The sequence below is a fragment of the Triticum urartu genome, chromosome 3 (genome assembly GCF_003073215.2).
Source record: "Triticum urartu cultivar G1812 chromosome 3, Tu2.1, whole genome shotgun sequence".
NCBI classification, from domain to species: Eukaryota; Viridiplantae; Streptophyta; class Magnoliopsida; order Poales; family Poaceae; genus Triticum; species Triticum urartu.
In genome coordinates, this window is record NC_053024.1 from 295177968 (window position 1) to 295204859 (window position 26892).

At 45.6% G+C, this 26892-nt stretch overlaps 1 protein-coding gene across 1 annotated transcript; it reads left to right on the forward strand.

Moving 5' to 3' along the window:
• The first annotated feature begins 1498 nt into the window (after positions 1–1498).
• On the forward strand, positions 1499–10019 carry LOC125543861 (protein ROOT HAIR DEFECTIVE 3). The gene is made up of 23 exons (XM_048707355.1): positions 1499–1734; positions 2700–2849; positions 2961–3027; positions 3135–3237; positions 3696–3766; positions 3858–3921; positions 4017–4082; positions 4221–4268; positions 4357–4419; positions 4514–4570; positions 4756–4914; positions 4995–5063; positions 5156–5247; positions 5942–6020; positions 6811–6973; positions 7714–7838; positions 7958–8220; positions 8295–8391; positions 8470–8631; positions 8783–8887; positions 9089–9183; positions 9276–9372; positions 9469–10019. Exons 2-23 carry the CDS (start codon positions 2702–2704, stop codon positions 9691–9693), a joined length of 2418 nt encoding a protein of 805 aa, XP_048563312.1. The 5' UTR covers positions 1499–1734; positions 2700–2701; the 3' UTR covers positions 9694–10019.
• Positions 10020–26892: the final 16873 nt, after the last annotated feature.

The following is a 26892-nucleotide window of genomic DNA, read 5'->3' on the forward strand; positions in this document are numbered from 1 at the left end:
GAACGCGGAGGTGCCATGCGTTCGGTACTTGATCGATTGAAGCGCAGATAAGTTTGAATACATCAACCGCGTTGTCAAACGCTTACGCTTTCGGTCTATAAGGGTACGTAGACACACTCTCCCCCTCTTGTTGCTATGCATCTCCTAGATAGATCTTGCGTGAGCGTAGGATTTTTTTTGAAATTGCATGCTACGCTCCCAACAGGGAGAACCAATTGTGACAGACACCGAGAGGCTCCTGCCAATCTCGGGGCCAAGAGGGTGGTCAGGTTTGCTTGAATCTCTTGATTGCATGCATTGGAAATGAAACAATTACCCGATGGCTTTATAAGGGCAATATCAGAGTCATGTTAAGAAGCCCACCATCATTCTTGAGGCAGCTGCATCACATGATCTTTGGATTTGGTACGCTTGCTTTGGCATGCCTAGGTCTCACAATAATATCAATATGCTGCAATGATCGCCGTTGTTTGCGAGGCTGACTGAAGGAAAAGCTCCTCCTTGCCACTATACTGTTAATGGACATGAGCTACTATTTGGTTGACAATATCTATCCTTCATAGGCTAGCTTTGTCAGCACCATCTCAAACCTAGTTGACGAGAAAAAGACTCACTTTACCCAAAGACAAGAAGCAGATAGAAAGGATGTCGAGATGACATTTAGAGTTATTCAGACCCGTTTTATAGTTGTTTGTGGACCTGCAAAACAATGAGATCCGAAAACCTTGTAGGAGACGATGACATGTTGAGTGATCATGCACAGCATGATCGTCGAGGATAATGGTGACGATCCTGCCACAACTCTGAAATTTAAGAACATGGTTGATCCTATCCAACTTCCGGACCAGAATCCGGCCACATTTGAGAAGTTTATTCAAATGCATCAATAAATTCAGCATCAACCAACTCACGAGCAGCTCAAGGAAGATTTGATTGAGCATCAATGAGCGGTAAAAAAGGACAACAATGCTGGGATGTAAAATATTTGAACTTTTTTAAAATTTAACTAGTGCTGCGTGCGGCTACTTGAATTTATGTGCCCTTTGCATGCGGCTACTTGATTGTGTAGATTGAATTTTTTTTAAAAAGCCAGATGTATACGGCTACAGTTGAATGTCAACTTTTCACATCTGTATATGTGGACTGGTCACTTTTGTGTGGTTGTCGTAGGAGATGCCTTTATTCATACTCATGTCGGGAGCAAAAACCCTCGTTGTCTATGCATAAGCTAAAAACTCCAGCGTGATACTTTATCACGGCTTCCGTGGGCGGCGCAGGGTGACTCGATCGTAGGAGGCTCGGGTTGGCATGGACGGCCACCTTTCGGCACCCAAAGACCCAGATTTATGATGCATGCAATTTTTAGAATTCCATTCCATCCGTGGCTGTTGGATTTATATATATATATATATTTTTTGCATCGAATATACTGTACGTGTGTATATAAGTATAATAAAATCATACTGTATGTACGCGTCGTGTCGGCCTCGGCCATACCCTCACCGAATCCGAACATTATTCCTCTTCTTTCTCCTTCTGCTTTCCCGTTCGTATTTACTCCTCTCCTTCTTTTCGAAATTCACAAATTACGAACCTCCCCATAAAAGCCACGCCTTCGTGCTCCTCCTCTCTCTTCCTCCTCGCCCCCCACCCACTCTCGTCCCTCTCCCCCGTCCTTCGCCGCCGACGCCGACGCCGACTGCCACACGGGGGCCCTCCAGCGCAATCTCCACGGTGCGTATCCACCCCCCTCTCGTCTCCCCCTCTCTCTCGCTGATCCGATCAACGCTCCTCGGATCGCTCCCTGACTTTGTCCCAGGGTCCCGGATTTCGATTCCCCACCTGCTTTTTTTTTGTTGCTCCTCGTGGCGCACGGTGATTCCTGCCGAATAGGCGACCAGATCGATGCGGGGAGCTGCTCCAATCCCCGTCGGTGGCGCCGGGCCGCTAGATTCAGCTGGCTCCCCGTTCGGTGTTGGGGGTTTATGCCTGTCGGGCGATTCCGACCCGCAGCGCTCGATTCGCCTCGAGTCCGGGGCGCGTGCTTGGATCGCCTCCCGCTGGATCGTATCGAAAGGCTGCGCCTTTTTTTTAGCTCCCCCCCTCCCGCCCCCCCCCCCCCCCCCCCCCCCCCCCCCCCCCCTGATTTCGTGATCTCTCCGGCCGTACGATCTCGCTAGGGTTAATGATACTTGCGGCAGCACTGTCACTGTAAGTTGCCGTAGAACTCTCCTTCTGGGAGCATATAGGATCATTTGATCCGCGTAACATGTATTCCTGGCTGGGTTGTTGTACGTTCTGCGATCTGTAGTAATAATTGTAGTAGTGAATCGTAGTTTGACCCAGAGGAAAGCCGTATGAGCGCACGCATCCATCAATTTGCTCCCTCAGTACAGTATTAACATTTGACTGCCTATAGCTCTCTCCCCCCATTTAATGCTCCCGCTCATTTCACAGGCTTAATGCAGTAATCATCATCTGATAATTTCCAATACTTCTCTTATTGACATTTTTTTTTGTACATGCTCCAGAAACTACATTATTGAAGGACTTGAACTAGAATCTGCGTGTCTTATTTATCCCATCCGTTCTTTTAAAAAAATCTGAAGGCTCTATGCGTTGAAAATCACACTCTTCACTTCTTGGTGTCCCATTCCCTAGCTTAAATGTGATAGTCTCATACGTTTCCTCTCTTGCAGAAATGGAGGACCCCTGTCTTTCTACGCAGCTTATTGATGGAGATGGTGTTTTCAATGTTTCTGGATTGGAGAGTTTCATGAAGGAAGTTAAATTGGCCGAATGTGGGCTCTCATACGCTGTTGTATCAATAATGGGCCCACAGAGTAGTGGTATGCGACACTCTTTTCCTCATCGTTTCCATCCTGCTTAACTTTAAGCCGTTAGATGTTATACCATTGGTCTTCAATCCCTCCCTCCTACCCCATCCGAATCTTTTGCAGGAAAAAGTACACTTTTGAATCATCTTTTCCGCACCAATTTTAGGGAGATGGATGCTTTCAGAGGAAGGTGTGTTGGCATTCTTCTTATATGCCTTCTCTATATATGCTTTCGCGGCTTTGATGGAATCAATTTACCCTCTACGCCTATTAACTAGCATTTATTTGGAACTTCAGGTCACAGACAACCAAAGGTATATGGATGGCGAAGGCCCAGAATATTGAACCGTGCACCCTTGTAATGGATTTGGAAGGCACTGATGGAAGAGAGAGGGGAGAGGTAATGAAAATCAAGAATTCCCCAATTCAGATTTGATTGAACGTGCAATATCACAGAACACACATGTTAAGATTCACCTTTTCCCCCAAAAAAATTACTAGATGAAACATTTTCTTCCTCCAATTTCATAGTTCTGAGTTAGGGGGTCAGCCAGGGCATCTCCAGTAAGCCACATTATAGCTCTTCCAGTTTGCAAGCCTGCAAGGCCCCTCCCATCGGTTTCTTGCATCATATTGCCAACTTGTAGTGTAAGGAGAGCTCTAGTTTGAGTAAACTTTATCGTATGTTTCATGTTTGTGTCTGGACTTCTGCTTGTAAGCTCACAAGCTGAAGCTAACCCCGACCCCTGTGATTGCTTGCACACATCAGGGTATGAGATGGTTGCAAGTTACTACGTTTTGCATTATGGAGTTTTTTATTCCACATTGTATTTGCCTAATTCATCCACAAAATTTCAGGATGACACAGCCTTTGAGAAGCAGAGTGCATTATTTGCTTTGGCTGTTTCGGATATTGTGTTGATCAATATGTAAGTTTGTTTTTCTAAGTGATGGATGTTGAACCTATAATTCCCTAAATTGGACACTATATTTAATTGATCGTTTGCTTTTATTCCTTAGGTGGTGTCATGATATTGGGAGAGAACAGGCTGCGAACAAGCCTCTTTTGAAGACTGTTTTCCAGGTTAGTTTGTTAAATACGCAGTGGGGTGTTTCTGTATTAACTCTTTAGTGGTGTGGAGGCATTATTATGCCCTAATATTTCTTCTGTCTGTACAGGTCATGATGAGATTATTCAGTCCTCGCAAAACAACAATGCTATTTGTTATTCGTGACAAATCAAAGGTGAGCACTGGCAGGGTGCATTTTAGGATGCAATGAACTATGATATTTTCCAAAGCAACTGCCAGTAATCTTTTTTTTTTACTTCCTGAACCTAATTTTGTGTATGGTGATATATACAACCTTTCTGGTTTTAAACAGACACCTTTGGAAAATCTTGAACCTATTTTAAGAGAAGATATTCAGAAGGTAATTTACTTCCTGGTAGCCTGTGTCCTACTTAAATCTGACATTCGTTGTGTTTTCAGTATGCTAAATTGTTTTCATCTGTTTGCAGATATGGGATGGTGTTCCTAAACCCCATGCCCATAAAGATACTCCACTCAGTGAATTTTTCAATGTAAAATCCATTACCTTAATTATATTTGTTTGTTGAACTTGTATGCATCTGCTAGATTTACTCACTATCCAGAGTATATGTTTTCCACATACAGGTGCAAGTGGTGGCCCTTAACAGTTATGAGGAAAAGGAAGAGTTATTTAGAGAGCAGGTTGGTGTAACTACAATGTCTATTACTATATGATACTCCCTCCGTTCCAAAATCGATGACTCAACTTTGTACTAACTTTAGTACAAAGTTGAGTCATCTATTTTGGAACGGAGGGAGTACTAGGTAGATGCTTGCTGCTGATTTTCTTAGAAATATGAATAACACAATACATTACATTTCTGAAGGTTTCCAACTTGAGAGATAGGTTTCAACAGTCTATTGCTCCTGGTGGACTTGCTGGAGATCGGCGTGGTGTTGTTCCAGCATCAGGTTTTTCATTTAGTGCTCAGCAATTTTGGAAGGTTATCAAGGAGAACAAAGACCTTGACCTACCTGCTCATAAAGTGAGTATCATCCTCCATTTTCTAATTCAGCTATTGACATGATGAATATTGAGATATTTTTTTATGCATCAATTTTTTAGGTTATGGTGGCTACTGTGCGTTGTGAAGAAATCGGCCATGAGAAAGTTGCCACTTTTACAGCTGATGAGGTGATTATACTGTATATTATTAAGCTTAATAAATGCTGCATAGACTCATAAAACCAACTGATACTATATATTTATATGTATTATGTATAAAGGAATGGCAACAATTTGAGGAGGCTGTTCAAAGTGACTATGTACCAGGTTTCGGGAAGAAAATCAGCAGCCTGCTTGATAGATGTTTATCAGAGTGAGTTCATTGCCTTTTTATGGTCAATAGTGTTCCCTTTATTCTGGTTTTGGTATGTCCGATGTTCAGAAACTTATGTGGATTGGTTACAGCAAAATTTATCAGCCAGGCTGGTTGGTGGTGGGATCTCAAGTACCAGTCAGTTGGTTCTAGATTCTAGTCAAGTTGGTGAAATACATAGTCACACATATTTTCAGTAAATTACTGCATGCCATACAGTTAAGAACCCTGCGTGTGTTCCTTTTGTTTGTATCAATAACAAACACTGGCCATCCCAGGTTCTGGCCACCGGGCCACCCTTACGAAGGTGCAATTCTCCTTTTACAGGATATATGGCCCATTAGTTAGCCTAATTTCATGGGTTAGTAAAGGCAGGCTGATTCTTAAGTAATCGGGCAACCCCCCCCCCCCCCCCCCCCTAATATTTGGTTCACCCTCCGCTACTGATAGCAAGCATTTCACGCCAATTGAGGGTTGGGTTCTGGCAAATGGAAAAGCAGCCCATAAAGCATATTTAGTGTTTGCTATAGATGAATTATTTACTAGGTTATACCATCCTTCTGAGATGCAAGCCGTGCATATTTTTTTGATGGAAAACTGTAAGGGAGACCTCAACAGTTATGTAATGAGTTACAAAATAAGGTCTCGAAACTTTTCCGTGGCTTCAATTATTTTGATTTTGGTTAAATTGCAGATATGACATGGAGGCTATTTATTTTGATGAAGGTGTCAGAACATCAAAAAGACATCAACTTGAGTCTAAACTCTTGCAGGTTCCCCCTTATATTTTTTGGTCATACTCATATATCATCCATTGTATCAACTGATAATTACTTGTTCCTCACTTCCAACCATTTAATCAACAACCGGCATGCACACTTGAGGTATATATGCCATGAACCAATCAGTCATCTTCGTACACAGATGCATCCAACCAGTAATCCCTAGTTAACCCTGAGGGCAAACCTTTATGCTAATTTCATACTATTAGTGGAACAACATCATACCAGTATATCTTGAAACTAACTCAGCGAGAAAATCTTGATGCAAATATTTTAATAGAGGTGCCATATTTTGATAAGAGATTAGTAGAAGAGTGGAATATTTTGTAGTAAGGGTGTGTTTGGATCTATGGACCACACTAAGCCACATCAATTTTTTGGTCATGCCTGATATTTTGGCTCTTGCTTGGATGGTTGCCAATATTTTGGCATGCCCATGCTCCATAGCAAACTCTAGTTTATTTTTCTTGCCAACATTAGCCAAAACATGGGCAGCCAAAACCTTGGGAAAGATATTGGTTAGCTGGATTTTTGGTGGGTTAGGTTGGGGTCAAATCAAATACACCCTAAAACTAAAACCTAGTCCAATAGAAGTTTTCCTGCCATGTATATTATGTCCATAGATTTTTTTTCTTGATCCTGACTATAAATTTTATTCATTGTTCTTATCTCATGTTCCGTTCACTGTTTAGTTGTTTTGTCTTGGATTTATGCATTGTCGCCACAGTTAAGCGCTCTGTTGCATGACATAATTCTCACATGAATGCCCTTTCCTTGCCAGCTTGTCAATCCTGCGTACCAATCCCTTCTTGGTCATTTACGGACTAGAACTTTAGAAGCATTCAAAGAGTCCTTTGATAAGGCCGTTGAAAAGGAGGGATTTGCTGTTGCTGCTCGCGATTCTACCCAGATTTTCTTGGAGAAGTTTGATAAAGGATCTGAAGGTATGTCTCTAGAAATGTTGGTAATGTATTTGCCATATGCTTGTAGGAATCAGTGATCCGCTGCCGTAGGAAGTAGGAAACCAGTCAATTTCAGGTACTGCTGGTTTATTAGGCTGTACTTGGTGTCGAATTGGCTAGGTTATTGCAATTAAACAGGAATCTAGCGTGCATCTTTTGAGGTTCAAATGTAGAAAACTAAACAGCCCAAGAGTAATCAATATTCCAATTCAGTCATCCACGGAACCAACTATTCGACACTGGATGCTATGCTTAATTTTATAGCATTTAAATGTCTCAAATGGCAATTATGTGTCACATTCCTGTTGGGAAATGGTACCGGCCAGACGAAGCTGGGAGTAATTTGTAAATATGTACTCCCTTGGTTCCAAAATAAGTGTCGTGGTTTTAGAACCATGCCACTTATTTTGGAATGGAGGTAGTAGTAAAAACTTGTTAGAAACATCAAAGACTTGCTGTTATTTTTCTGCCTTTTATGTCAGCTTTGAGATACATACACTACTGATTGTCTGAGATACTGCTCTTGCTAGAAGTACTAAATTGGTGACAGCATTCAAATACCAACTACAACTTTAGTGTACCAAAAGCAGCGACAAGTAATATGGATCGGAGGGAGTAATATATTAGCTAGTATTGAACACATACTTTTAAGTATACTATGGTTACCCTTAAGGAATGTTATTTCTTATCTTATTGTCACATATCTGGATATTATTTGGCAGATGCTACCATTCAACAAGTGAATTGGGATCCCTCGAAAGTTAAGGATAAGCTTAAGCGTGACATTGAGGCTCATGTGGTGTCAGTTCGTGCTACAAAGCTTTCTGAACTTTGTGCCACATATGAGGTTGCTTGCAGTTTCCAATTCCGTTTGTTTCTCTAATCAAATGATTGGTGTAATTGCCAGTCTGTCACGAAAGGCACATGTATCTTTCTTTTTTTATAACTTCAGACCTGTGGTTTCAGGGCAAACTTACCAAAGCTCTTGCAGAACCTGTTGAAGCTCTTCTAGATTCAGCCAGTGAAGACACCTGGCCAGCTATTAGAAAGCTTCTTCAGCGTGAGACAAAAGCCGCCGTTTCAGGTCTTGAATCTGCTATTTCAACTTTTGAGCTTGATGAAGCTACTGAGAAAGAATTGCTCTTGAGGCTGGAGAATCACGGAAGGAGCGTTGTTGAATCAAAGGCAAGAGAAGAAGCTGCAAGGATCTTGATCCGCATGAAGGACAGGTGAGTGCTGCTTCATATCTAACTCAGAGAAGGTGACATCTTCTGCACGGAACTAACTGTGGAAAAGTTTACAGGTTCTCGACGTTATTCAGTCGTGATGCCGACTCGATGCCAAGAGTATGGACAGGAAAGGAAGACATCAAAGCAATTACTAAAACTGCTCGTTCAGCTGTACGTAAATGTTAATACTGTCTATTTGAAATAGAAGAACTCGTTTGAGAACTGAAACTTGAGACTCCTCTGTTACAGTCCATGAAGTTGCTTTCTACGATGGCTGCAATTCGGTTGGAAGAAGATGGTGACAACATTGATACCACTCTTTCCCTTGCTCTAGTCGATGCTGCGAGGCCAGGGACTACAGATAGAAGTATTCAATCGCTTGATCCACTCGCCTCCAGTTCATGGGAAAGGGTGTGTGGGCAATGCATCATATATATATATATATATATATATATATATATATATTTATTTATTTATGCTTGTGTGCTGAAGCAATACACTGTTCTTTTTTACGTAGACCAAGTTTTGGTACTTGCTAAATAGTTGTCGCTATTATGAACAGGTTCCAGAGGAGAGAACTTTAATCTCCCCTGTCCAGTGCAAGTCTCTGTGGAGGCAATTTAAAGCTGAAACTGAGTATACCGTCACTCAAGCCATAGCTGCTCAGGTATCCTCATAAACAACATTTCAATAACTATTCATTTTGTGATACCCGAAATTATTCGGTTGTTTCCATGTCAAAGCTCTCCTGTTTATACTCCAGTACTCCAAACCATGTATACTTCTGGAGTTCTTTTTAATTGAGGTTGGTCTACATGTTTTTAAGTGTTGTACACTGTCATTAACCATTTACTGTTCCCCACCAAAGGAAGCAAACAAGAGGAACAACAACTGGCTGCCTCCTCCATGGGCGCTCGCTGCGATGGCTGTCCTTGGTTTCAATGAGTTCATGACATTACTGAGGTATTATTTTCTTCTGTGTACAGAAACATGCATAAGTTTTGGTTAAGGCATCTACACAATTGATATGACCGGGAATTAATTTGTTAAAACAGGAACCCATTTTACCTGGCCGTCATGTTTGTAGTTTTCCTAGTCGGGAAAGCCATGTGGGTACAACTAGACATTGCCAATGAATTCCGAAATGGATTTGTAAGTATTGACCCTGCAGTTCTGTCATGCTACTATTTTTTGCGAGGAAATAACATCTGACCTAGTATTATTATTTATTGCTTGAATGTTACACAGCTTCCAGCTCTCCTTTCGCTGTCGACAAAATTTGTTCCGACAATTATGAACATTCTGAAGAGACTAGCTGATGAGGGGGCAGCGCCCGCAGCCCCAGAGAGGCAGAGAGAGACGGAGCTCCAACCAAGGAATAATAGTTCAAACAGCAACGTGACATCAGCAGGTTCCTCCAGCCTAACCTCTTCAGAGAATGGACCTGAATATTCAAGCCCGGTAGCACAATGATGAGTGGATCCCTAGCTTTTAGCTGAAAGCTCTACTAGCTGTAGCTGCAACGGTTTGAGCCTAGGAGATTGAAGTGCCTTGCGGTTTTTGTACGCTCGCTTGCCCTTCCCAACCTGATGTATGAAAATTATGTGGAAGAGTCCACAGCTGTTATATAAGGAATTTTGGGGCTGGGAATCGTTTGTAAGAAACATTGTAGAACAACTTCCGTTTCACTTTTATTTTTGTAATATCTTATATGATGGTTGTATAGAAGATTTGTGATTATTTTTGTTATATCCACCCAACCCATGAGGACAGGAAAAACAAAGTGGCCCATTTCTACACACTATGGTATATGGTTGGTTGCATAGATTGCAATTTGTGCGTATCCATTTGTAGATGTTTTTGAACTCTGGATATTCGCGTTTCTGTGATATTTTATGTTAATACCGACCAGTAGCTACAGCTTGAATGTACATTTTGCATGATTAATATATGTGCTTCACGTGATGATTTGTTCGACATTTCATCTAGAGCTTATATAAACTGCGCAACTGCTGCACAGAATGAAACAGAACAGTGCGACCATCTCAAAATTTGGTGCTCTTGGATTCTTAGACTGGTTTTTCTTAAACAGTGGAGCTTATAAGAATAAACAGTCTTTTATTAAGCAGCGGTGCTTATTAGAATAAACAGAAAATTGATGCTCTTGGATTCTTAGACTGGTTTTTCTTGAGCAGTGGTGATTATAAGAATAAATAGTCTTTTCTTAAGCAGCGGTGCTTATTAGAATAAACAGTTTTCTCTTAAGTAGCGGTGCGTGTTTCTATAGCAGATTCCCAGCTAAGCTTCTGTTCTACACAAAACACCGATGCATAAGACAAAACTTAGTTCGTTCTGGCAAATATCTGCCTAAGCACATCTCCAAAGGCTAATTTGACATCCTATTTGTCCACGGACACGTCTGGACAGTGTCCGGGTGTGTCCGCTTTAAACCCTGCATATATGATTTGTGGGGCAGCCCATCCATAAGTGATGCGGAGCATCCTATGGTCATCCCCATGGACTTATCATCGTCTTATCAAGAGCCAAGAGGACCCATGACACGAGCACGAGTTAGAGCTCTCGAGAATGAGGTGACCTCCTTTCTTAGTGATATCTCATATGATCCCTTCGAGACATGTCTACTCCTTAAAGTCGAGATGTTGTGCATGATCAGGTATCAAGAGGACCCTCCCGAAGATGCACGTGAAAACGGACAAGCCGCCAAGTCCACGAATGAAGAGGAACGCCGAGAGGAGAAGAAGGCAGCTCCAGGACCCGGACATCCGGCCGCTGGAGACTTCAACTACAACAGCCTTCCAGCCGCCGCGCATCTACAGGCCCCGGACATCCGGCCCGGACCGGAAATCCGGCCTCAAGCCCGGATATCCAGACACCACCAATCCAGAGAGTAGCAAGGCCAGCGCCTCCAGCCCGGACATCCGGCTACCCCAGCCCGGACATCCGGCCCCTCGTGAGAGCCTGGACATCCGGCCCGACGCTCGGATGTCCGGCGCCGCCTGCGCACAATAAAAGGCCGAAGCCCATGTACCCTTTAGCCCCTAGACTATATATACTCTCCTCCTACCTACGTTTTAGGGTTAGCAAGGGATTAGCTCATATTTGTGTGAGAGCTTTGCTCATCCACTTGATTACCTTCTCCTCGGAGATTGCACCTCCTTCGGAGAAGATCCCCCAAATGGATTTAAGACCCCTTTACGGGAAGAACCTCAAGACCTCCTCACGGAGAAGACCGGCTACCTTTGTATCGTCCTTAGTTGTCCGTGGATCGTGATCTCTTGTGTACTCGAGGATCTAGCACATGTGTGACTATTTCTTGTTGGTTTAGTGATCCTCTCGTGTTTCCCCTCGTGGTTTCCCTCGTGTTCTTCGTGTTCTTCGCGGGATCCGCTTTGTTCGTGAAAGATCGACCGTATAGGGTTCCACCCTACATCATCTTGGTATCTAGAGCCACGTTGATCATGATTTCGGAGCCTTCCCGTTGTGTTTCTAGCCTTGTTTTTGTTGATTTTGTCCCTAATTCGAAAATTCCCCACAAAAATATCCCCAATTTTTTTTGTGATTTGTTGGTGTGATGAAGTTTTATTGGATTTGATCCGCGGATTTCATGTGTTGCAAGTAGATCTAGCTTTCCATCCACTTTTCCCCAATTTCCGTCCATAAATTTCTCCGAATTTTGCCCGGATTTGCCACCTTCCATGCGGAGTTCGTCCGGATCCAGAGCCCGGACATCCGGCCCGACAGCCCGGACATCCGGCACCCCGGACATCCGGCCATCCGACCCCTGGCAGCAACATCTCCATCCACCGCCCCGTTTTCCATCCATATTTCGCCAAATTTTGTTCCGGTTCCCACATACACTTCCGCATACCACCACCACTTCCGCATAGCACCGCCATATACAACATACACCACCATCGCATACCATTTCCAACTCCGACAATTTTGTCTCGTTTTGTCTTGAGAATTTGAGTTGCGGTTCCGTGTACTATTGTGTTTCGTCTATTTAGGTACTGTTCGACATCAACATCACCGCCGCTCATCTTCGCCATGGACGCGTCATCGACAACAACCACTTCACCATCTTGACACCATACCGTAAGCAAGAAGCGGTAACCTCATCTTGGTATAGTGATACTTCAATCTTGCCATTACATTGATAGCCATCATAGCCTTACTCTTTCGCGTCGCTTACCCATCGAGACTAGCCTTTGAGTATTGCCGGCAAAGTGACTTGTGCACATTAGTGATCATACTTCCCATAGCATACATACATCATTGGTGCATATCTTCGTATCATCTCTTGTGTCACAAGGTTGTCATCGCATACACAATTGCTATCTTGGTTCGTGAAGCATTGCATGAGAAAAGAGCTCAAACAACAAAGAGCCAAACAAGCTTTTAAGCAAAAGGGAAAGATAAGCAAAGAGCTTTTAAGCAAGAACCATAGCATCATACAACTTTAAGATTGTCATACTAGATCATCTTGGATCATAGCAACGAAACACCATACATAGAGCATACTTTGGATAGAGGTCGTGGCATTTTTGCTTAGTAGGTTGTGCACAAGTCTTCGTATTTGCCTATTGTGCAATCGTGCTAGCGTCTCTCTAGTGTTGTGCAACAAGAGCATTTTCGTGGATTCCACATTTTGGCTCATCCTTGGTTGCACGACCCCACTTATCTCTTTGCGTGTGTGTTTCCGTGTACCTTATATTGCTTGGTCTACTTGTTGCATTGCAAACTTGCGAATCTTTTCCAACATTATTGAAGTTCACTAACAATTGAATCAAATTTTGTGCCACCATCCTAACCAAGCTCCACCATAAGCTTTTCCTTGTGTAGGCGTGAGAAACCGACAAGAATTGGTACCAATTGTGCTATTTCCTTGTTCCACATTGGAGTGATCATTGATCCACCTTCAACTTCGGTCAAGGTACATTTGGTATACGTTCTTCTCTTTCTACCACTCACATTTTTCTCTTGGAATGATGGATAGGCCAAGTACTTCTACCAACCCACTCTTCATTGAGCATGACGACGACATGAACTCCTACATCACCAAGAGCCACCTCTTTGGTGCACAACATGCTTTGCATTAAGAGTAACAAGCAATGAGTGAACGCATCGACAACCTCGCCACCGACTTGCGACTCTCCGAGCAACATACAAGGGACTACTTCGACCACAAGCTCGACGATCACAAGCAAGAGAACGACGCAAGAATGGACGAGATTCGTGCTTTGTTGCTTAACCACCCTTCTTCCACTTCGTCCTCATCAAGACGGAGCCGCTCAAGTCGACACTCCGACTTCACCCTCTCCGGCTCAAGTACACCGACATCGAACACTCTTCGACGTGCCACGCGCAATGACCGTCAAGCAAGCCTCAATCCTCTACGCGATGCCGACTCTCAAGAGAACGACAACGTCAAACCCAAGCGGCTTTTGCGCTAGCACGAGAACGGCAACGGCAACGCCAACATGAAGAGGAAGAGCGAGCGTGTCTCCACCAAGATGCACAAGATGTCGAGGCACAACGTCAAGAACAACAACTCCGTGAAGCTCAAGCACTTGAGGCGCAACGTGCCCTCCGAGATTCAAGTTGAGCCGTAGACAACCGAGGCCGACAAGCTCGTGAACATGAAGAAGCACTTCGTGAAGAAGCTCACGAACGAAGATTTCAAGCTCGCGTGCAACGTCAAGCTCGACAAGTTCCTCCGCAAGCTCGCCAAGGACATCAAGTTCACCAAGAGCATGAAGGCAATGGGAATCCTCCACAACAAGAGCAACACGAGGTCGACAACCCTCCTCGCCAAGAGCAATACGAGCTTGCCAACCCTCAACAACATGGGCGTCATCATCCACGACCCCAACACAATGAAGAGCAACGCTATGGCAAGCTCAAGTTCACCATGCCCAAGTTTTCCGGAATCAATGATCCCTAAGAGTACCTTTCATGGGCATTGAAGGTCGACAAAATCTCCCGCTTGCACAACTATGAAGAAGAGAAGAAGATCGCGATGGCATCCCTTGAGTTCCAAGACTAGGTCCTCATTTGGTGGGAACAAGTCATCGAGCACCGAGAGGCAAGAGGTGTACCACCCATCACTACTTGAGCAAGAGGTGTACCACCCATCACTACTTGAGCGCAAATGAAGGATATCATGAGAGCACACTTCGTGCCTACTTACTACAACCGCGACCTCTTCAAGAAACTCCAACTACTCAAGCAAGGAACCAAGAGCGTTGAAGAGTACTACAAGGAGATGGAGATTGCCATGATAAGAGCCAATGTCATGGAAGACGATGAGCAAACTATGTCACGTTTCTTGAATGGACTCAACCATCCTATCAAGTAGATCGCCGACTTCCAACCATACTCGAACCTCATCGAGCTAGTGCATCAAGCTACCAAAGCGGAACATCAAGTGCAAGACGATTACAAGTATGCCAAGTTCTCATCCAAGACATATGGCTTCTCCAACACCCAAGCTTCAACGACTCCAACACCGTGTACCAAGCCTTCTACAACCAACGTCGACAAGTCGAGTCACAAGAAAGCTTCGTCAACCCCAAGTCATCCTCCTACAACGAGCAACTTCAAGCTGAGAGCTTCATCATCTACAGTTCCTTCAAATGCTTCACATGCGGAGGCCGAGGTCACAAGTCCTATGAGTGCACCAACAAGCGGACCATGATCCTCAACGACGTCGACACTTATGACTCAATGAGTGAAGGAGAAATGGATGCCCTGGAGCAAGTCGCCATGCACCGGCAAGTGAACAATGAAGAAGAACAAGTATTTTGTGATGAAGATTCAAGTCCCGCTCTCGTTGTCTCCAAGGTCTTGACTCTTCAACATCACCAAGAAGAAGACCAAAGATGCCATATCTTTCATACCAAGGCCGGCATCAATGGAAGGTCCGTCAAGGTCATCATCGATGGAGGGAGTTGTCATAACCTTGCAAGTGAAGAACTTTGCTCCAAGCTCCAATTGCCCAAGACGAAGCATCCACATCCCTACAAAGTTCAATGGCTTAGCGACTCCGGCACTATCCAAGTCGAGCATCGAGTACAAGTCTCCTTCAAAATTGGTGCCTACGAAGACACTTTGGAGTGCGACGTAGTTCCAATGACCGTTTGCCACCTTCTTCTTGGACGCCCATGGCAATTTGATAAAGGTATCATCCACAACGGCCGGACGAACCACTACATCTTCAAGTTGAAAGGAAAGGAGTACGTACTTCGCCCCATGTCTCCAAGCCAAGTGATCGCTGACAAGCAAGCCACCCATCGTGGAGAGAATAGTGAGAGAGCGAGCCACCAAAAAGAGAGTGAGTGCCACAAGCCCAAATTGAGTGCCTCCACGATGAGCGACAAGAACTTTGTTCTATTTGTCACCAAAAGTGAGATAAGAGGAGTGTGTGAGAACCCATCTAGTGTCCTACACTATATCCTTTTGTGCAAGGACAATGCAACACAAGCTAACACCTCTCACGCTCTACCTTTAGTGTTGTCTTCTATTTTGCAGGAATTTCAAGATATTTTCCCGACGAGCTACCTTCGGGACTACCACCACTACGAGGCATCGAGCACCGCATCGACCTCATACCCGAAGCACCTCTTCCGAACAAAGCTCCCTACCGTGTCAACCCCTAAGAAACCGAAGAAATACAAAGGCAAGTAAAGCATCTCATAGACCATGGACATGTGCGTTAAAGTTTGAGTCCTTGTGCCGTCCCGGTCATTCTTGTGCCAAAAAGAGACGGTAGCTTTTGCATGTGCTCCGATTGTAGACCTATCAATGCTATCACCGTTCGCTATAGGTATCCCATTCCACGCCTTGATTATATGCTTGATGAACTTAGTGGTGCCACTATATTTTCCAAAATTGATCTTAAAAGTGGTTACTATCAAATCCACATACAAGAGGGTGATGAATGGAAAACCACTTTCAAAACCAAGTTTGGGTTGTATGAGTGGTTAGTCATGCCTATGGGTCTATCAGAAGCACCGGGTACTTTTATGCGTCTTATGAATCATGTCTTTCGCCCTTACATTGGTGTGTTTGTTGTGGTATACTTCGATGATATCCTTGTTTATAGCAAATCTCTTCAAGATCATGTCACCCATGTTCGAACCGTTTTGCAAACTCTTCGAAACGAGCATGTCTTTGCTAACATGGAAAAGTGCCTTTTCGGCATTGATAAGCTCATTTTCTTGGGTTTTGTTGTTTCCTCTAAGGGTGTTCATGTTGATGACTCTAAGATCAATGCTATAAAACTTGGCCCCAACCAACCAATTTGCAAAAAGTGCGTAGCTTCCTTGGTCTAGCCGGTTTCTACCGTAGATTTGTCAAGGACTTTAGCACCATTGCTTCACCTTTGCATGCTTTGAGCAAGAAAAATACACCTTTTGTTTGGGGACCATCCCAAGATACCGCTTTCAATGAGCTTAAGAATTTGCTTACTCATGCCCCCGTGCTTGCATTACCCAACTTTGACAAACCCTTTGAGATTCATTGTGATGCTAGTGGTAAGAGCATAGGAGGTGTGTTAACGCAAGGGAAGCGCCCCATAGCTTACTTTAGTGAGAAACTTTCCGGAGCGCAACTCAACTACCCCATCTATGATAAAGAGTTATATGCTTTAGTGCGAGTTTTGCATGAATGGGAACACTATCTTCGCCCTCATGAATTTATCATTCATACCGATCATGAAATGCTTAAATACCTTAAGGGTCAAACCAAGTTGAACAAGCGTCATGCTAATTCGAGTGAATTCATTGAGTCTTTTCCTTATGTCATCAAGTACATCAAAGGTAAGGAAAATGTTGTGGCGGACGCTCTTTCTCGCATATGCATGCTTGTTACTCAACTTGAATTGGATGTCATTGGCTTTGAGCACATAAAAGACTTGTATGAGCATGATTCAACTTTTGCTATTCCTTATGCCAAGTGTTTGACGCATACATCTAGGGAACGCTATTACCTCAAGAATGGATATCTTATGAGAGCTAACAAGCTTTGCATCCCCAAGTATTCTCTTCGTTTGTTGCTTTTGCAGGAATCTCATGGAGGAGGACTAATGGGAAATTTTGGACGTGACAAGACTTTTGCTACGCTCTCCAAGAACTATTATTGGCCTAAGATGTTTCACGACGTCAACCGCTTCACCAACCGATGCTCTACATGTCACAAAGCTAAGTCTAAAGCTCAATCCCATGGCCTTCACATGCCTCTCCCAATTCCATTTCAACCATGGGAAGACATTAGCATGGATTTTGTACTGGGATTGCCTAGAACTAGAAATGGAAAGGATTCGGTATTTGTCGTTGTGGACCGTTTCTCTAAGATGGCACATTTCATTCCTTGCAACAAGATAGACGATGCTTCACATGTTGCGAATCTCTTTTGTAGGGAAATATTGCGTCTACATGGAGTGCCAAAGACGATTGTCTCGGACCGCGACGTCAAGTTCCTAAGTTACTTTTGGAAGACCCTATGCGCCAAGCTCGGAATCAAGCTACTCTTCTCCACGGCTTACCATCCTCAAACCGACGGCCAAACAGAGGTGACCAACCGCACACTCTCCGCTCTACTTTGAGTGCTTATCAAGAAGAACATCAAGGAGTGGGAGGAGTGTCTACCTATCGCCGAGTTCGCCTACAACCACGCAAGACACTCAACAACCGGCAAGTCCCCCTTCGAGGTCGTCTACGGATTCAACCCTTTGTCCCCATTGGACATTCTTCCTCTACCACTACAAGAGCGCATCAATATGGACGCAAGTGCACGTGTGAACCATCTCAAGAAGGTGCATGAAGATACAAGGCACACCATCGAGCGTCAAGTCCAACGGCTTGCGACCAAGCGCAACATCAACAAGCACCCCATGGTATTCAACATTGGAGATCTTGTGTGGCTACACCTTCGCAAGGACTGCTTCCCCCACGAATGCAAGTCCAAACTTCGACCACAAGCGGACGGACCCTTCAAGGTGCTTGAACGCTACAACAACACCTACAAGATCGACCTCCCACACGACAAGTACTCCGTGAGCGACATCTTCAACATCAAGGATCTCTCGCCCTACCATGGTGATGAGGATTTTGATCCGAGGTCGGATCTTCCCCAAGGGAGGTGAGATGACGCGGAGCATCCTACGGTCATCCCCATGGACCTACCATCGTCTCATCAAGAGCCAAGAGGACCCATGACACGAGCACGAGGTAGAGCACTCGAGAATGAGGTGACCTCCTTCCTTAGTGATATCTCATATGATCCCCTCGAGACATGGCTACTACCTAAAGTCGAGATGTTGTGCATGGTTAGGTACCAAGAGGACCCTCCCGAAGATGCACGTGAAGACGGACAAGCCGCCAAGTCCATGAATGAAGAGGAACGCCAAGAGGAGAAGAAGGCAGCTCCAGGACCCAGACATCCGGCCCCAAGCCCGGACATCCGGCCGCTGGAGACTTCAACTACAGCAGCCTTCCAGCCGCTGTGCACCTACAGGCCCCGGACATCCAGCCCGGCTCGAAAACCCGGCCTCAAGCCCGGATATCCGGACACCACCGATCCAGAGAGCAGCAAGGCCAGCGCCTCCAGCCCGGACATCCGGCCACCCCAGCCCGGACATCCGGCCCCTCGTGAGAGCCCGGACATCCGGCCCGACGCCCGGACGTCCGGCCCCGCCTGTCTGCGCACAGTAAAGGGCCGAAGCCCATGTACCCTTTATCCCCCTAGACTATATATACTCTCCTCCTACCTACGTTTTAGGGTTAGCAAAGGATTAGCTCATATTTGTGTGAGAGCTTTGCTCATCCACTTGGTTACCTTCTCTTTGGAGATTGCACCTCCTTCAGAGAAGACCCCCCAAGCGGATTAAAGACCCCTTTACGAGAAGAACCTCAAGACCTCCTCACGGAGAAGATCGGCTACCTTTGTATCGTCCTTAATTGTCTGTGGATCGTATGATCTCTTGTATACTCGAGGATCTAGCACATCTGTGACTATTTCTTGTTGGTTTAGCGATCCTCTCGTGTTTCTCCTCGTGTTTTCCGTCGTGTTCTTCGTGTTCTTCGCAGGATCCGCTCCTTTCATGAAAGATCAACCATATAGGGTTCCACCCTACATCAATATGAGAGTGCCTTGTTAGAGAGGCTTTGTTTGTCCAAGCTGTCCGTCCAAACATGTACATACAATTTTAAAGGTTCGGTTAGAGATTCCCTAAGCATATTGCATTATACATAGCCTTATCCGGTCACCAGGTGGCAAATAAAATACATGCACATTTGTAGAATATGTACTCTGTTAGTGATATGGGTGAGGGGGTTCCCAGATCTATGACATGAGCTGACATCGGCCTAGCGATGGCCTTGAGGACGAGTGTGACGCCCCCGATTTGACCGCACAATAATTATACACGCAAATATGTACGATCAAGATCAAGGACTCACATGAAGATATCACAACACAACTCTAGACACAAATTAAAATAATACAAGTTTTATATTACAAGCCAGGGGCCTCGAGGGCTCGAATACATAAGCTCGAAAACACAAGAGTCAGCGGAAGCAATAATATCTGAGTACAGATATAAGTTAAACATGTTTGTCTTAAGAAGGCTAGCACAAAAATAGCAATGATCGAAAAGGCAAGGCCTCCTACCTGGGATCCTCCTAAACTACTCCTAGTCGTCGACGGCGGCCTGCACGTAGTAGTAGGCACCTTCGGTGTAGTAGGAGTCGTCATCGGTGGCGTCTGGCTCCTGGGCTCCAACATCTGGCCGCAACAACCAGGTATATAAAGGGGGAAAAGGAGGAGCAAAGCAACTGTGAGTACTCACCCAAAGTACTCGCAAGCAAGGATCTGCACTACATATGCATTGGTATCAACGAAATGGGTAGTATCTATGGACCGAACTGCAGAATGCCAGAATAAGAGGGGGATAGCTAGTCCTATCGAAGACTACGCTTCTGGCAGCCTCCATCTTGAAGCATATAGAAAAGAGTAGGTGGTAAGTTCACCAAGTATCATCGTATAGCATAATCCTACGCGACGATCCTCTCCTCGTCGCCTTGTGAGAGAGCGATCATCGGTTTGTATCTGGCACTTGGAAGGGTATGTTTTATTAAGTATCCGGTTCTAATTATCATAAGGTCGAGGTACAACTCCGGGTCATCCTTTTACCGAAGGACACGGCTATTTGAATAGATAAACTTCCCTGCAGGGGCGCACCACATAACCCAACACGCTCGATCCCTTTGGCCGGGCACACTTTTCTAGGTCATGTCCGGCCTCGGAAGATCAACATGTCGCAGCCCCACCTAGGCACAACAAAGAGGCCAGCACGCCGGTCTAAATCCTAAGCGCGCAGGGGTCTGGGCCCATCGCCCATTGCACACCTGCACATTGCGAGGGCGGCCGGTGAGCAGACCTAGCAACCTCAATTACAAAGGAAGTTGCATTATGCGGTCCAACCCGACGCGTGCCGCTCAGTCGCTGACGTCAAGAAGGCTTCGACTGATACCACGACGTCGAGTGCCCATAACTATTCCCACGTAGTTGGTTAGTGCGTATAGGCCAGTGGCCAGACTCAGATCAAATACCAAGATCTCGTTAAGCGTGTTATTTTGAAGTAACCGCGGACGCCGACCAGGGCCAGGCCCACCTCTCACCTAGGTGGTCTCAACCTGCCCTGTCGCTCCGCCACAAAGATCCACCCAGAGGGCCATTGGGACAAATGTTCTTTCAGCCCCCAATCCGTGTATCACTCGCGGGTACTCTACGAGCCAACCCGTCTTAGTCACCACATGTATGATATATTATGTATATAAGTATATACTCGTGATCACCTCCCGAATGATCATGGCCCGATAGTATAGCATGGCAGACGGACAAGAATGTAGGGCCACTAATGGAATACTAGTATCCTATACTAAGCATTTAGGATTGCAGGTGAAGGTAACAACAGTAGTAGCAAAGACATGCTATGCAACAGAATAGGAGCTATCGAATCAACAATAGTAGCAAATCTAATGCAAGAATAAGAGAGAAGAGAGTGGGCAATATCTGGTGATCAAGGGGGGTTTGCTTGCCTGGAAGCTCAGTCGAGAAGGAGGGGTCGTCAATACCTAGTCGATCGGGGCAGCAGCAGCGACGTTAGTCTCGTAGTCTACCGGAGAGAAGAGGGGGAAGAAACAATGAATACAATGCAAACGGAGCATCACAAACCATAACATGACAAAATGCGGTGCTAGGTGTGCCCTAACGCGGTAGTAGGTGCTACTGGTGAAGGGAGGAAACATCCGAAAAAGTATTCCCGGTGTTTGGCGTTTTTGGGCAGATGAAATAGAGGTGGATTGTTATATGTTCGCTATGCTAGGGACGTATGACGGATGAACGGACTGCGTATTCAGATTCGTCTCGTCGTTCTGAGCAACTTTCATGTACAAAGTTTTTTCATCTGAGTTATGGTTTAATTTCTATGAATTTTCAAAGTTTTAAAGTTTTTTCTGAAATTCCTGATTTATTATTAATTCGAAATTAAAACAGAATATACTAAGTGTACTCAGAGAAGTGCACTCAGCATTGCAACAGAGAGGCTGACCCATGGGGTCCAGGGGCTGAGTCATCTGGTACAGTCAACAGTTGACCAGTCAATGATGACTGGTCAACATGGTCAAAGGGGCCCACATGTCATTGACACATGTGTCAATAAATCATGTAACTAATTTAATCAGGGGTGTCCCACTTGCCATGGACTACAAGCTAACTTATCACTAAGTACCCCTAACAATCTTTTAATTAGGCCCTACTTGAGTGGGTTGGCCGCATGTACACAGAGCCAACCGGCCTCACACACGGCCGTGCACATAGCACAAGCAAGCCATGGCCATGACACGGGAGCGTACAGGAGCACCCGGAGATGCGCGTGGGTTGGGCGGCCACGACGCGAGAAACAACAGCGGGGTAGGAGCAGGTAGAAGGAGCAGCAAAGCAGCATCCAGGCAGCACGCAGGCAACAGCAAGGAGGCAGCAGCAGTACAAGGAGCAGCAAAGCAGTGGCAGGGCCGCGGCACGCGTGGGCGCGCGGTCGGGCGAGCCAGCACGCGGTCGACGAGGCGCGGGCATGCCGGGACAGGGCCGGCTCGCGACGGACATGCGACAGGAGCGGGCGAGCATGCGCGGGAGTGGGGCTCCGGCCATGGCGGACAACGACGCGCGGGGGAATCTACGGCGACGAATCAAGACGAGGAACAAGGGGGAAATGGAGGGGACTGCTCACGCAAGTCCGATGGCGAGGTCGGGGAGCGCGGGGGTGGCTAGATGCGACGAGCTCAATGACGAGATGCGGCGGCGGTGGCAGAGAAGACGACACAATGGCGAGGTAGCAGGTGTCCGAGCTCAAACCGATGCACGTAGTCGGTGGAGTCGGAGGCGTTGAAGCTCCAGGGCATGCTCTCAGATGACGGGGATGCCGGTGGCCGCGGGATCGACGCGGCAACGACGACCATAAGCTTCAAGCGATGAACAAACGAAAGAGAGAGAGAGAGAGAGTGCGAGGGGATAAGTGAGGATTAGGGTTTGTCTATGGGGTCGGGGGTCTTCTTATCCATCCCAGGGTTTCGCCGATGCTCGACACGACCATAATATTTAGGATGGATACCATATGTTTGGTTCATGGTCAAGCTTAGATGGGTACCATATGTTTGGTTAGAGGGATAGCCACCCAGGGGACAGGGATAGCCATATTTAGGATGGATACCATATGTTTGGTTCATGGACGAGCTTGGATGAGGCAGGACAGGGATAACCAGATGCTCCGAATATTCCTTAAAAATCTGGCACCGCAGGCGCGCGAAAATCTCGCGGACATGGCTAGCCAGGCTCGCGCCCGAAGCATTTTCGACCCTGCTCACCTCCAAAATATCCCCAACCCTATGGTTTCGTTTGTTCCCTCGAATCTCTCCTTCCCGTGGGTGCCGGCGGCAGAAAATCGAGGAGACGACCGCAAATTGAAGCTCAGTTCATCGGCCCTCTCTGCTTCCTATCTTTTCTCTCCCACTCGCAGAGATGCGGCGGCGGCGGTGGCCGCATATGGTGCGGCGGCGGGGCGGAGGCAGATGGGTGCGGCGGCAGGGGCGGCCACTGATGGGTGCGGAGGCGGCGGTCGCCGCAGCTAGGCGTGGAGCCGGCGGTAGACAAAGCTTGGCACGATGTGATAGGCAGGCAGATGCAGGGCACGGTGCTTGAGCAGCTCGACATGTGGGAATTAGATGCAGGAAGATGCGCAGCAGTACAACGCGGGCGTGCGTGGTCCGTGTTGGCCGGTTGCTGGGTGGCGTACGTGCTGGTGGTGGTGTTGACTTGTGTTCTATGTTGTGTGCTGACCTTTGATCTTATTTTCCTACATGAGCTGAAAGGGAAAAACAAAGTTCAAGTAGGGGCGACATGTTCTTATACTTACTATTGCATATATCATATTTGATTGTCTCATATATTGAAAAATGGGCTAATCTCACCCATCAACCAAACAAAAAAATGGTTATCCCCAACCAAGATTCATCCTTCAAACCAAACAAAACATGGGCTAATCTTACCCGTCAACCAAACAGAAAAAATGGCTATCCCTATCCAGATGGATAGGGATGCCCATATCCACCCTAGCATGTCCCTCTAACCAAACGCATCCCTGCGTGCGTGAGTGCGAGCACCATGGCCTCTCACTTCCTCTACTTCCTCTGTACATAGGTGGGGTGAAAGGCCGTGGTGGGCTAGGCTTCAATGCACTGTTCCAGTTAGGCCAAGTGACACAGTACTTTGCTCCCTTTTCCTTTTCTTTTTTTCTGTGTTATTTTCTAGCACCGCTATCAATTTCTTTAGTTATCAAATGAATTTTGCTACACATGATACTTTGCACACAAATCAAACACCACATACCAAGGTCACTCACAAACGTTCAAATATTTTGGAGATGTTTAAACAATTGTTTTATTTTGAAAGGTTAAACTAAACGTTGTAGGTCCACTTTAATTGTGGCTAGGGTCAAAAGTGAGAAGTCAAACAATGTTGGTTTCAACATGAAAAATGCTAGGGGAATTTTTAGGATAAAGCGAACATTTTAGTTTTTCTATTTGAAAAATATTTTATTTTACTTTATTTAAAATTTGAAATTGGCTTTGATTTTTATTAAGTGGCAATTTGGCTTAGTTAAACTTGATGACATGTAACCATTAGTTGTTGGAGAACGCAGTAATTTCAAAAAAAATCTTACGCACACGCAAGATCATGATGATGCATAGCAACGAGAGGGAAGAGTGCCGTCCACGTACCCTCCTAGACCGTAAGCGAAAGCGTTATGACAACGCGGTTGATGTAGTCGTACGTCTTCACGATCGACCGATCCCTAGTACCGAACGTACGGCATCTTTGCGATCTGCACACGTTCAGCTCGATGACGTCCCGCGAACTCACGATCCAGTAGAGCTTTGAGGGAGAGTTTCGTCAGCATGACGGCGTGATGACGGTGATGATGATGCTACCGGAACAGGGCTTCGCCTAAGCACCGCTACAATATAATCGAGGTGGATTATGGTGGAGGGGGGCACCGCACACGGCTTAAAGATCACATGATCAACTTGTGTGTCCATGGGGTGCCCCCTTCCCCGTATATAAAGGAGTGGAGGAGGGGGAGGGCCGGCCCTCTCTATGGCGCGCCCTGGAGAGTCCTACTCCCTCCGGGAGTAGGATTCCCCCCTTTCCTAGTAGAAGTAGGAGCGCTTCCAAGTAGGAGTAGGAGAGGAAGGAAGGAGGAAAGATGAAGGAAGGAAAGGGGGGCCGGCCCCCCTCCCAATTCGGATTGGGTTTGGGGGCGCGCCTCCCTCCTTTCCCTTCCCTCTCCTCTATTCCACTAAGGCCCAATAAGGCCCATATACTCCCCGCGGGGTTCCGGTAACCTCCCGGTACTCCGAAAAAATGCCCGAACCACTCGGAACCATTCCGACGTCCATATATAGGCTTTCAATATATCGATATTTACGTCTCGGCCATTTCGAGACTCCTCGTCATGTCCGTGATCAAATCCGGGACTCCAAACTACCTTCGGTACATCAAAACACATAAACTCGTAATACCGATCGTCACCGAACGTTAAGCGTGCGGACCCTACGGGTTCGAGAACTATGTAGACATGACCGAGACTCATATCCGGTCAATAACCAATAACGGAACCTGGATGCTCATATTGTTTCCTACATATTCTACGAAGATCTTTATCGGTCAAACCGCATAAAGGTATACGTTGTTCATTTTGTCATCGGTATGTTACTTGACCGAGATTCAATCGTCGGTATCTCAATACCTAGTTCAATCTCATTACTGGAAAGTCTCTTTACTCGTTCCGTAATGCTAGATCTAGTAACTAACTCATTAGCTACATTGCTTGCAAGGCTTATAGTTATGTGCATTACCGAGAGGGCCCAGAGATACCTCTCCGACAATCGGAGTGACAAATCCTAATCTTGATCCATGCCAACTCAACAAACACCATCAGAGACACCTGTAGAGCACCTTTATAATCACCCAGTTACATTGCAACGTTTGGTAGCACACAAAGTGTTCCTCCAGTATTCTGGAGTTGCATGATCTCATAGTCATAGGAACATGTATAGTTATGGAAAAAGCAATAGCAAAAAAACAAAACGATCATCGTGCTAAGCTAACGGATGGGTCAAGTCAATCACATCATTCTCTAATGATGTGATCCCGTTAATCAAATGAAAACTCATGTCTATGGTTAGAAAACATAACCATCATTGATTCAACGAGCTAGTCAAGTAGAGGCAAACTAGTGACACTCTGTTTGTCTATGTATTCACACGTGTATTAAGTTTCTGGTTAATAAAATTCTAGCATGAGTAATAAACATTTATCATGATATAAGGAAATATAAATAACAACTTATTATTGCCTCTAGGGCATATTTCCTTCAGTCTCCCACTTGCACTAGAATCAATAATCTAGATTACATTGTAATGATTCTAACACCCATGGAGTCTTGGTTGTGATCATGTTTTGCTTGTTAGAGAAGCTTAGTCAACGGGTCTGCAACTTTCAGATCCGTATGTACCTTGCAAATCTCTATGTCTCCCTCCTTGACTTGATCGCAGATGGAATTGAAGCGTCTCTTGATGTGCTTGGTTCTCTTGTGAAATCTGGATTCCTTTGCCAAGGCAGTTGCTCCAGTATTGTCACAAAAGATTTTCATTGGACCTGATGCACTAGGTATGACACCTAGATCGGATATGAACTCCTTCATCCAGACTCCTTCATTTGCTACTTCCGAAGCAGCTATGTATTCTGCTTCACACGTAGATCCCGCCACGGCGCTCTGCTTCGAACTGCACGAACTGACAGCTCCACCATTTAATAAAAACACCTATCCGGTTTGTGAGTTAGAGTCATCCGGATCAGTGTCAAATCTTGCATCGACGTAACCGTTTACGACGAGCTCTTTGTCACCTCCATATACGAGAAACATATCCTTAGTCCTTTTCAGGTATTTCAGGATGTTCTTGACCGCTGTCCAGTGATCCACTCCTGGATTACTTTGGTACCTCCCTGCTAAACTTATAGCAAGGCACACAT

Bases quoted from the DNA above. Each gene is read 5' to 3' on its own strand.
- LOC125543861 (XM_048707355.1), top strand. From the start codon at position 2,702: ATGGAGGACCCCTGTCTTTCTACGCAGCTTATTGATGGAGATGGTGTT. The intron at 4,420-4,513 runs GTAAAATCCATT...TTCCACATACAG, and splicing joins CACTCAGTGAATTTTTCAAT to GTGCAAGTGGTGGCCCTTAA. The intron at 9,373-9,468 runs GTAAGTATTGAC...AATGTTACACAG, and splicing joins ATGAATTCCGAAATGGATTT to CTTCCAGCTCTCCTTTCGCT.